The sequence below is a fragment of the Apaloderma vittatum genome, unplaced genomic scaffold, assembly GCF_000703405.1.
Source record: "Apaloderma vittatum isolate BGI_N311 unplaced genomic scaffold, ASM70340v1 scaffold41850, whole genome shotgun sequence".
Lineage (NCBI taxonomy): Eukaryota > Metazoa > Chordata > Aves > Trogoniformes > Trogonidae > Apaloderma > Apaloderma vittatum.
In genome coordinates, this window is record NW_009695829.1 from 1 (window position 1) to 12,190 (window position 12,190).

At 44.9% G+C, this 12,190-nt stretch overlaps 1 protein-coding gene across 1 annotated transcript; it reads left to right on the forward strand.

The window, feature by feature from the left end:
• Nucleotides 1-701: 701 nt before the first annotated feature.
• On the forward strand, nt 702-5,717 carry LOC104276258 (ankyrin repeat domain-containing protein 13C-A; the record flags this gene model as incomplete). The annotated part of the gene is made up of 6 exons (XM_009872504.1): nt 702-833; nt 1,022-1,183; nt 1,937-2,016; nt 3,464-3,562; nt 4,194-4,294; nt 5,343-5,717. Coding segments are annotated over 6 exons (705 nt in total), but the record flags the coding sequence as incomplete, so codon positions are not given.
• Nucleotides 5,718-12,190: the final 6,473 nt, after the last annotated feature.

Genomic DNA, 12,190 nt, shown 5'->3' on the forward strand with positions numbered 1-12,190 from the left:
GAGGTCCCTTCCAACCTAAGGCATTCTGTGAGTCTATGAAATGCAAATTAGAGAGTTTTGTGTTCGGTTGTGGTAACGTAAGCTGTGTAGGTGATCTAAATCCAGTACTTTCCAATATGAATTACTAAATGAGGAAAAAGCTAGAATGCGAATCTTCTGGGGGAAAAAAAACCCATCTCTTGTTCTGAATAGGGAAATACAGTTTAAGTTACTACACGTGCGACTTCTAATCTTTCCAGAGTATTTAATTTAGGTGCCCTCAGGTGGGTTTTCAAGCTGGCTTGCTGCTGCTTTGCATCTGTTTAGTCACGCTGTGGCCAATTTTGTTGTTAAGGATGCGAGGGTGTGACTCACCACAGCTCTTGTATTTAATCAAGTTTTTAATTAGAGCTTTATCCACCGATCGCTTAAGCATATGGATCTTTGCTGGCAGAAAGCACGTGGCTGCTGCGCTTCTGGGTGGATTACACTCAGATACTTTCTTTGCATTAACATCTAAGGCTAACTTATTTGGTAACTGTTTGACCAGCTCTTCTTTAAAACAGTTTGAAAATTCAGGAAATGCTAGTTCTGGGGGAAAAAACGTCCAGAAGAAAAAGTTTATTGAGGATTACTATTAGTATTTAATTATTATATATTTATTTGTCGAAGAAGGAATCAATAAATTTTGCTCAGTATTTATGATTTTATTTTTTTTTAAGGAATCCGAGATGGAAACCGAAGAGGAGGTTGACATTCTGATGAGCAGCGATATTTACTCAGCAACGTTATCAACCAAATCCATCACGTTCACGCGTGCCCAGACGGGATGGCTTTTTCGAGAAGACAAAACGGTAAGCTGAAAGAAAAATGCGTGGGCTTGTGTTACTGGAGGCAGAACGGTTCAGCCTTGCGATGATGGGCTTGGGAAGAAATAAAGAGTAAAAGAATCAGGCGTTCGGGATAGAGGGAAGACGTAACTCCCAGCAGTTGTCTCTGGTTTGACCATATGGTTATATCATGTCTGATTCTTTTTGCCCAGGAAAGAGTAGGAAACTTTCTGGCAGATTTCTACCTGGTTAATGGGCTCGTCTTGGAATCAAGGAAACGAAGGGAACATCTCAGCGAGGAGGATATTCTTCGAAATAAAGCGATCATGGAGAGCCTGAGTAAAGGTGGCAACTTGATGGAACAAAATTTTGAGGTGTGCTTACATCATTCTTCCCAGCACAGGCATTTTTGCATAGGAGAACGATCGTTTTAGCAGAACCTACAGATAATTTTTGGATTCTGTGGGTTGTTTTGATTGCTGTAATTTAATAAGGGTGACCTACAAGTATCCTCCTGGTGGTGGGTTTAACGAATTATCCTGATTAGCGAGCGCATTGAGGAATTTCTGTGATTATTATTGGGTATTTCAGTCTTAATTTCTCTCATAAAAAAAAAAGATGCTGGGTTTGGCTGTGGCAAGTCACTTTTAACTTCTTTCACACCGAGTACTGACTGATGAGAATGCCGTTCCCGTTTCCTTTTCAGTCGTGTTTTCCTTTAGCTTCATTAAAACAGCCTAAGCCCGTTATTATCGCCACAAAATCAAGAGCTATTCAGAGCGAGCCAGACATCATCTGGGAACACGCCTACAGCCTTTTAAAAATGATTAATTTATTTCTGTTATTAGCCCGTGCTTCGTTATGTGGCATTCAAGCGCTTGAATTAACTGATTAACTGACGGATTAAAGCCTCCAGCTTCGATGTAAAAACACAGTTTGAGGCCAAAATACTGAAATGGAGAGACGTGGAGCAAGAGCAGGAGAGGGAAAAGCCCGGCTGAGTGTCGGCTGCGGGAACTTTATCGCTCTCTTTCGTAGGATCGAAGCACATTTGGGTCTATTGAAGGGCAAAATCCTAAGAGAATATAAGGAAAAAGAGCTAAAAAGTGGGGTTTTTTCCCCTGCAGCCTGTCCGACGGCAGTCCCTGACCCCTCCGTCGCCCAACACCATCACGTGGGAGGAGTACATATCTGCCGAGAATGGGAAGTAAGTCCTGGGGGTTTCTTGGCATCATCTTCTAGAGACACCTTTGGGTTATTCGCTTGGGGTTTGTTTTTGTGGTTGAGGGTTGGGTCAGGTTTTTCCCTGCGTTCTCTAGCTTGTGGGTGCTTTTATGTTGTTTTTTTTTCCCCAGAAGTTTTCTGAGGACAGAGGAACGTTGGGTTTGATGTCTCGGATGTTTTGCCGTTAACTGCGTTAGTTACTGATTAAAATAATGGATTGACATGTCCCTGGCTTGAAATTTAAACATTTTGAAAATAAGCACATCTACGATGGCTTTTGGGGGTTTCTTTTTAGGAAGATTTTTATAACAAATTCATTGCTGCGATTAATTTATCTTTATGATAGTGATAAATATTCCAATTCATGGCATTTAAAATAAAATTTTATGATTTAATGAGACTGTAGTGGCAGAGTACAAAAGCCTGCATGTCTGGAGCATGAGGACGTTACAGATCCCCATGTACTCGCACAATACTGCCCCTCTTGGTGTGTAACTAGGTAGCAAAGAGCTGGAATTTAAATTAATTTACAGTAGCTTAGTTTATAGAAGATGTAAGCGGTTGAGTTTATTTCCTAGGACTGCAGCTTGCCTCACTGTTGCAAAGGAAAGGCCCCAAAGCCACACTGGGTGTAACCCATGAGTAACAGTGGCGAGAATCCTTCCTCCAGAGATACTCAAGCTGCTGGAGGCAAGAGTTGCCAGGGAACATGATGGGCCTATGGAAAAGGCACATGGGTCTGGTTTGGGTTTGTTTTTTGTCTAATTTAATGTGTTTGAGAGAGAATGAATGCTCAAGCAGAACAGTCAGGGAATGCTTGAGCAGCTGTTCCTGTCGGGACAGAAATACATGTGTTTAATAACCTCATTCACTGAGAGAGGTTTAAGGGGCAATGGAAGTTTCTAGCTAATACAAAGCCAAAGAGGGAAAGGTTTGTTACGTTAATCGTTACCTGGCTCTTCCTCTCCTATAATGGAGTTTTCCAGCATTGCCTCCTAGCGATAGTCGAGGAACTTCTCCACTGTCTCAGAGGCTGTTTCCTATTTTAGGCTGAAAGCGAGTTCCCCTTTTTCCAGCTCAGCTTGGCACTTTGTAGATTATTTTAGTGAACATTGGGAAGTCAGCCCTATCTATTTCTGAGTAGCTGCCATCCTACACTGTTTATTAACACAATGTTTACGAGGGATCATTTGACAAACTTTCCTGTTTCTCTGTTTTTGCCTCCTCTCCTGGTTTAGAACTCACAGCAATCTGAGTGAAGACAGTCAACGGTGCTCATCTTTACTCTGCACACCTTTTAAAATAATTTGCTTTAGTGTAGGGATTCTTTACAGATGTTTTTAAATCTGAGCCTGTCTGTTTGCCTTCAAAACCAAGGTTTTGCTGAGAGAAGACCTGATTTTGCTTTTCTCCCCTCCTCGCCCTTGCAGAGCTCCTCACCTGGGCCGAGAGCTGGTCTGCAAGGAGAGCAAGAAAACCTTTAAAGCCACGATAGCGATGAGCCAGGAATTCCCCTTAGGAATCGAATCGTAAGTCAGAATCACCGCCCGCGAGTATTATTTATACATAGGAAATATTTGAACGTGTTTATGAGCTACAAAATTCTTCGTATCTTCAGGTATGGGGATTTTATTTTTTTTAAAAAACTCATGAAGAGAGTGGTGCTGTTGGGCATGGGAACTATTAAATTTGGAGACCTTGGCCTGGAGCTTGTCACACCAGAGCTTTGACCGGGTTTATCATTAACTTGTCACAACACTGATGTGCCAGATGCCACAGAATTCTAAATTTTTGTTTTGCCCATGATAAGATTTGGCACAGAGTTGTGTCCTCTATGTGAATACAAAACCGTGTCAGGTTCTTTATGTCCCCAAAAAAAAGAGTGTGGGGTTATGTACTTCAGTCTCTGGTGTAAAATGAGGACAAGAAGTTGGTATTTCCACGTTTATTTGTATGCCTATGGTCATACGAGACGTTATCGCTAAGAGCTGAGTGTGAGGGTGCTGATGCTGAAGCTCTGAGGAAGCAGATATAGAAGCGTGATGTAATTTTTCAGCTTTTTTTTTTTTAATCACCTTCCTCTTTAGGCCGTTCTTATCTTTTAGAGAGGGAATGCTTGCGAAACAAGAATTTGTAATGCAATGTCCTTTTCTTTTTCAGATTATTGAATGTTTTAGAAGTAATTGCACCCTTCAAGCACTTTAACAAACTTAGAGAATTTGTTCAAATGAAGCTCCCACCAGGCTTTCCTGTAAAACTAGGTAAGAGGACTGCAACAACTCTCGTGGCTCTCTAGTTCCAAAACGCGCGTGCTCAGTCATGCAGGAGGTTTAAAACTTCTGGTTAGTTTTGGAAAAGGACTCTTCTACGTCACAGTGCGTTGCTGTAGATTTCAGTGTGGTTAACTTTAGTGGAAGTGACATCAGGTGGGAAGTCTGCAGCTGGAAGGTGAATCTAGTCCTGCTCAGGAGAGCTCTGTCATTCAGATTTTCCTTACGCTGGGGTCTTGCTCAAAGAGGGACAGAGATGTGTGGAGTTACTCTCGAGTTAGAGGATGAGCTAACTCAGGAGGTAAGTATTTTGCAGCATCTCTGCATTGCTTTTTGCCTCGAGGGTTGCTGGGGGGTGTGTTTTTTGTTTACAGGTAAACAGAAAACCATCACACCTCTAACACATGGAAATGTGGAAAGCAATTTGCTCATAGTCTAGGTTATCGCTGCCACAAAGTAGCAGCACCTTTTCTGAGCGTTACAGGATGTCTCACACACCAGGAAGCTGGTTAAGCTCAGACAGCTCCGAACAGGCCGTGTTCTGCCTCTGATCATATTTGCACCACTCTGCTTCTCCAGAGTTGGAGGTGTGCTAGCAAGCCAGTTTTACTGAGCCTAACTGAAGTGTTCGACCTCTGTTCCGGAGGGAAAAGGGTTACATTTGAAAGCAGATGTTGAGAAGGGTTGTTTTTCTCACCTAGGCATGCTCAGCCGAAGCCTGTGGGAGGTTGCTTTATCTTGTGTCAGCTGCAGGCCAACATCCCATATTTTAACATTCGCAGCACCTGGGTTTCCATCTCATCAGTCTGCATCGAGAAAGGAAACACCTTGAATTTGTAACTTTAACACACTTTTGAATGGTGTCTGGAGTTCCTTCTGCACTCCAGGCATCCGAGCATATCCTGAAATAACATTATTTAAACTTTTTTTAAGTGCCGAGCGGCCGTGGTGTAGAATGCTAGACGTCTGATGTTAGAAGTCTTTAGGTAACAGTCGGTAACTGTGGGTGAGCCTGTATTTCTTTACTCCTCCCATCCAGATATTCCTGTATTTCCCACCATCACGGCCACTGTGACGTTTCAGGAGTTCCGTTACGGTGAGTTCGACGACTCCATCTTCACCATTCCCGACGACTACAAGGAGGATCCCAGCCGCTTCCCAGATCTCTAACTGAACTGGAGAGGTGAACGGTGAATAACAAAACCAGTGTTACCACAGGGAAAGCGAATGGATGCAAAGAGCCCACGCATAGAGGTAGGGAAGTGGGTCGAAAAGGAAGGGATAAACTTAATAATCCAGAAGAAAAGGGAACGCGCATCGACCGACCGATGTCCTGACCCTCGCTCCAACGGGCGCCTAACCCAGTTCCTGATTGACAGCAAGTCTCCCGCTGCATCCTTCACACTTTTCTACACCCCATGCTGCGAGCATGGTGGTCCCACACCTCGATGACCCCGAGAATACGTAACAGCTGTGAGGACTGTCATTCCTTTTAAAATTTTTTTACATTTCTTGGCGATACAAAAAAGCACTCTTGGACCATTAGCGTAAAAGGTGAAATGTCTCGGCTGGATAGCGGCCCCGTCACACATCCCACCCTACTCGATGACCGTGTTAGATTCAGTCGAGCTTTTGTTCTCACGAATTGTAAACTATGTATCATTGTGTATAGCTCAGTAATTAGGTTGAACCTATATTAGAAGGAACACGTTTCCTGTAGGTGAACGACCCAAATGACAAGCGTAAAACCATCGCGTTTTGGTACGGCAATACACTTCAGAAACAGCCTGGCTCTGCAGGGAACGAGGTGCCTCCTCTAGCACCTTAGTGCGACCCATCGTGGTGCTATCCGTGTCTCCGGACCGTTCCTTTCTTCGCCGAGCTCTTTGTTAAACCTTCCTTCCCTCGGCTCCGCGCTTCGCTCCTCCTCATCGTGCCGGAGCCGTGTCTCCGTTAGCGCGCTCGGAGGTTCCTGGGTTAGAAACGGTCGCTTGTGGTTTCTTTTTTTTTTTTTTTTTTTTTTTCCCTTCCCGTTCGCTCTAGGAGACTTGCTTCATCCTGGCTGAGCGAGGTGGGCTCGTGTTTGTGTCCAGCAGCCGCCCGAGAACGCAGGACACGTGTAAAGACTTCCTAGAAATCAGCTCAAGCGTGAAATCGTCACCGAAGAAGTTTCTCTTGAAGTTAGTTTAATTGTAGTGCACATTGAATAGGGCTCACCTGGGAAGATGTTAGACTGTTTCTGGGTTCATTTCCTTCCTCCTCACATTGTGGGTAGGTAGGCCTTTCAGTTACTCTGGCTTCTTAATCTTATCCTCATTCCACGTGGTTCCAGTCTCCTAATTTGACGATAATCCAGCTTTTCGGTTTCGTTAGAAAGAATTTTTGCGAAAAGGCTAATGGTGCTATTCGTTTGTATTAAGAAATTTAGATTTCGAGTGCTGTGGTGTAACTGTACAAAAGTGTAAATATTTTCAAAGTTATATTCTTTGTGCACTGTAGTTACAACTTTTTTTTTTTTCCCTGGAAATCAATAGAGTTAAGTATCAAACTTTATAAAATGAAGAGCGCCTGTTGATGCTCAGTGAAGGGAACGGCCCTGACCGACCACGCGGGCGAGGGACGGAGGTGGCAGGACCTGACTCCCTGGGCGGAACGTGGGAACACGAGGGCCGAAGCAAACGCCCTTTTGCAGCTTGGGGCCCCCGTGTGTGTAATCAAAACCCAAAGGGGCTGCTTGGGAAGAGCGCGGTCTCCGCTCAGTCGCGGGGAATCGCTGTCAGCAAAGTGCTGACCCACAGGAAATAGGAATTTGGGGCTGATCTTCTTCCAGCATCGTGATAAACCCGCGGGCTGGGTGAGCAGTGTTTGCTCTGCAGGCTGCCAGCGCTACACTGGAGCTGCTAGTGCAAAATCGAGCTGGAAATAAAACCGCGGAGGGGGGAAAAAAAAAAGCAAAGGGAAATGTAGAGTTGTAATTCCTGTTGAAGTACTGTATCGGGAGCAGATGTTGAAAATCCGGCAGGAATGATCGAACTTGTTCTTCCAAGTAATCATGAATTCCTGAAGTGTTTCACATCTGTGCTACAAACGGGCACCCACCTCGTGCTCCTTGGAACCGGCGGCGCTCCGTGCCGTGAGGGACCAGGCTCGGACGGACGTAGAGATGGAAAATTATCCCATTGGTGCTGGAGGTCGGGACTCAGTGTCAGCGGGGCCAAAGGCGGATTTCTCCCACCACCCTCCGTTACAGCTGCCCCGTGTGGGACGCGATGTTCCATGTCGTGCTGCTGGCTCAGGGCTCGTGAGTGCGGGAGGACCGAGTCGCTCGGGAGTTTTAGCAGACACAGAATGTTTCTCCCTGAGGTGAATGTCAGAAATCCTTTTTCTTGGTGTTAAAGGGACAGAACCACATTTCGTGTTGCTTTGCTTTTTCGGTTGTTCCAAATCGGCACCAGAGAGTTGCTGGTGGGGGAAGGAGCGGGCGTAGCCGGAGCTGGGTGGTTTGGGCAATCCAGCGACTGTGACGGACTGGATTCTAGACTTGGGGAGGGGGGAGGAAACAAACAACAACAAGTTTTTGTGTAGCCCCACAGCGGTTGTGTCTGTGGGACAGCCCACGCCATCCTGTGGTGGCAAACGAGGTGTCTGACTCGGAGCCCACTGGGGGGCATGGAAACATCATCTTCTGGGATTTCCACAGACTCTGGTTGCAGGTTTTGTGGGGTTTTTAACCTTCCCGATCACCCTACTGCTGACTTTGATACATTTTAAGATTGGCAGGAACATTTTTATACAGCGAGCTGCTCTCTTAAGGCTTGATCTAAGTCGGGGTGTCAGCAAGTGGACGCAGACTCGGTTGGCCGTAGCCCTTTGGTGTGGTTGCGGTGACCATACCCTGCAGCTTTGTCGCTTCTTCCTGCGGAGTTGACTGAGCCAACTCCAGACGGGTTGTCCTTCCCAGCTCAGCGAGCGTTTTCCGATTCCCCTGACGGCCTCGCAAAGAACCGTTTTCTCAGTACATTTCCTTCCAACTTCCCGTGATGTGTTTTCTTTCTGACGCGTTCCCGGTGATGAGGTGTGAAGCCTTGGGCCGCAGTTTCCCCTCTGTAGTGAGGTGCGATGTGCCCGTCCGGTTCTTCAGCCATGGCTCTGCCCACGCCAACATCAGTGTTGTGTCCACCGTGGTTTGTTTTGCTCACGAGGGTTTTCGTACCAGCACACGGTGTGAGGGTTTGGGGAGGGATGTGTCTGTGGAGCAGCATCACTGACAGCACAGGGGGAGCCCGGCTCCGCAGCTGAGCTGTGGCACCGCCATCGTTCGCCACTTGTCACCTCCTGTTCAGGTCTTGTTTTGGAAATTTTTTTTTTCCTAGCAGGATTGATCTAGCAGAACTTTGGTTTTGGTTTTCCTTTTGACCACGTTGGGTGTTAAGGGAAGGGCCAGTCCCCTGTAATGCTTTCATGGGGGTTGTGTCTTTGCGGCAGCTTCAGCTCTGTTGTTTGCCTCGTGCATCGCGCTGCACCCGGGTGACTAAAACCTGGCAGAGGGGTTGGGCTGGTTCGTGGTGAACCCAAGCAGGACAGTGAAGGGAGCGAGCACCGGCCGGGTGAGGTCGGGGAGGAGGAATCAGCCGCTCCCCTGGCAGAGACATGGCAGCCCCGGGCGTCATTTCTTTTGATCTCACCACTTTTTTTCTTTTTTTTTTTCTTTTCTGATGGCTGTGAGGCCTTTTTATGAAAAAGTATTAAAAGGCAGCCATCAACTTTGGTCAACGGAAATCAGAAACCGTTCCAAGAGAATTTCTAGGGTTGTTTCTTATCCACAATTGTTTTTACCAGTCTTCCAAACCACTGCTTTAATTTGCGGCAAAGGGAATAATTGCATTTTCTTTTTCCTCTCGAGGAGCTGCTGTTCCAGTCACTGTACTCACTTTACTGCGATTCTTATGGATTGAAACGATTTTGTTACAAAAAGAACTCTGGATATATTTGTGCTGGAAACCCACCTTGTTAAGTTGGTATTTAAAGCAGCTGTTTTTTAAATGTCTTTGTTCCTTGATTTGTAATTCATGCAAGGTAACTGCGTTATTTAATCCATATTAACAACATTTCCTGTAATGCTGCAATTTCACATTTATTTTCCTTACAATTTGTAATTATCGTAGAAACAGTGTCACTTTTCTGCATTTTACTTAGTTGTCCTGCCCATGTTTTTAACTTCACTAACCATAAATTTTAGTTGTATCATTTGTTAGAATAAAGACCAAACTATGCTGTCTGATTCTGAAACTGTTCCACATGTGAAAACGAAGTTTGAACTCTCCTGACGCAGGACTTTCTGGGATCGGTACCCGCTGTAACGGCGCATCTGAGCAGGGATTCCATCTGAGGGGGGACAAGCTCACACTGCTACATTCTGCAAGGGCATTTTCTTGGTCATTTTTTAAATAAAATCCTGCCTTTTCATTACAGACTGTTCTGTAGTTCTCCACATTATTTAAGGGGCTGGTACGCAGTGGAAGGATGAGGACGGGAGCCTCGGCATTTACCAAGAGGAGTCAGAGGTTTAGATACCGCTGCCGAGGAGGGAGGGAAGGAAAAAGTTAAGTTTTTCACTGAACTATGTTCAGTAACTACAGAACTTTTATCTCCTAAATCTAGAACTGTACTCATTTAAATAGCAAGTTGTGACAGTTGGGCAGAAGGGCTGTGGATGACTTGGAGAGCAAAACCCCACGTCTTCCAAAGTTTCATTTTGCTTTGCACATTTTGGGGGGATTTTGGGCGTGTTCTGATGGGTTTTTTTGGTTGTTTATTTTTTCAATAAGCAAAAATTGTATTTGATATTGAAGTGTTTTGGATTTTAAGAACTCTGGTAGCAGAACATGCAAGGCCGTGTGGGCTCTGACAACTGCAGCCCATGAAAGTTTTTCACCTGGAGTTTTTCAACAACTTCAGGCTTGGTCTAAAACCAGTTGCCCATCTTTGGTTGGAGCCAACACCAGGAGAAAAAGCAAGGAGCTGCTTCCCCTCAATCTTCCCTTCATAATTAACAAGTTCCTCAATTACTGTGCTTGGCCAGCCTGTACCCATAGGCGGGTTCTGGCACGCACGGGTCCAGTGAAACTTGAGGAGTAAAGCTCTGCAGCAATGTAGAGGTGGTGCAGGATCTCGAGAGCGCTGTAGTCGTTAGCAAACCAACTCCATGGCCTGGGTTCATTAGCAAAATAAACCAGAAAGAGAACTGACTTGGGAGTAGCAGCCCCTGATTTACTTTGACCCCAAGGGGGTCCTGTGTAACAGCACGCGAAAGACACCCACAACACCAAGGTCTAAGGATCAAGGAGGTTGACTTTATTACTATAAATCAGTTTACGTTCTTGTATGTCACATATAGATGACAACAAAAAAGGCACATCTATGAAGACCTCATGCACCTTGTCTGTGTCCAGGTTCATACAAGAACTCTCTCCACTAGAAAGAAAAGCCGGGGAGGGGGGTTGTACGACATAGACCTCTGTAGTGACAAAATACTCAAAACAGTCAGTAAAAATTTACATTTCTACAACTTCTAAAAATGACACTGCGTACTAAATGGTGAGTTCCGCTGTGCCCGGCGACTCAAGTTCAGGCACCGCTCAGGGCCCCGGTCCCGGGGAGGCTGTAGCTGATGTCACACGCACGAGCACTCACCCCTTCCTGCTTCCTCCCAGCCCCAAGAGGTGCATGTTCTTATTTCAATGAAAATACAAAAGAATTTTTACAAATACATGTTTCTTTTAAAAAGTACTTGTCTCGTAATACCTCCAGCTTCCCATTCCCTTCAGTGTCCCCCCCCAAAATAAAAGATTTTTTCCGCTGTGTAACGCACTGAATCGGAGCTGGAACAGCAGCTCTGCTGCTGGCCCCGTGGGTTTGGAAGAGCTGGAGCCGTTCTGGTCTTCTTAAAACGGGCCAGTGAAGGAGAACGGCTGCTCTAAATGCATGAGGTAAAGTTTCGTACATTCAGCGGTGTAAAAATAAATACCAGCAGAGTTGGATAGGAACACGGGTAGAAGTTTAAGGGTTTTATTATCAAAGTTTTGTAAAACAATTTCAGAAACTGTACATCGACATGGCACAGACTGTGGCCTACTTTTGTCTTTTTGTCTTTTTTTTTGCCTGCACAAAAGTAAAAGCTCTTGAACTTCGGTAACTAAGAAAAACAGCTTTAGCCTAACTACTTTGCATATAACATGGAATCACTGTGTGCATCAGGTTACTACTGCAGTGACAGTAAACACAAATTTATTAGTTTATACAACTTGAGATCAAGTAAAAAGTACATTATCAAGTAGACGTTGCTTTTAAAAGCATACGAAGGTCGATTTTAAAATGCACTACCTTTTTGCGATGTGTTTTAACTCGTGAACGAATAAAATGACCCGGATGATGAAAACTGCACAAATCAACCTTTAATCACTGGGCACGAGCGGGGATTTTCCCCTTCCCAAGGCTCATGAAGAAAAGCTGAGAAACCGCCGCACCTCACCTGAGATGGATTGGAACCGACAGGTTAAAAAAAAAAAAAAAAAAAGAAAAAAAGAAAAAAAAAGCCCTCAAAAAGGTTCAGTGCATTTTAATTTTGTTGAAGCCGAACAAAACCCCCTCGGAAAAACAAACCAAACCAACCCCAGCCACGTGGCTTAAAAAAATTAAAATAATCAGAAATACAGGAACAAAACCCTAGCTATGTCAGAACGCTTATCTTCAGACGTACTGTTGGTTTTTCTTTTTTTTTTTTTTTTTTCTTTTGTGTAATCACACTTAAGACCCTCGGGTAGATCTGCCCTGCATCGTAGGACTCGAGAACACTGAGGATGTTTCTGCCACAATCAAACATGCAGC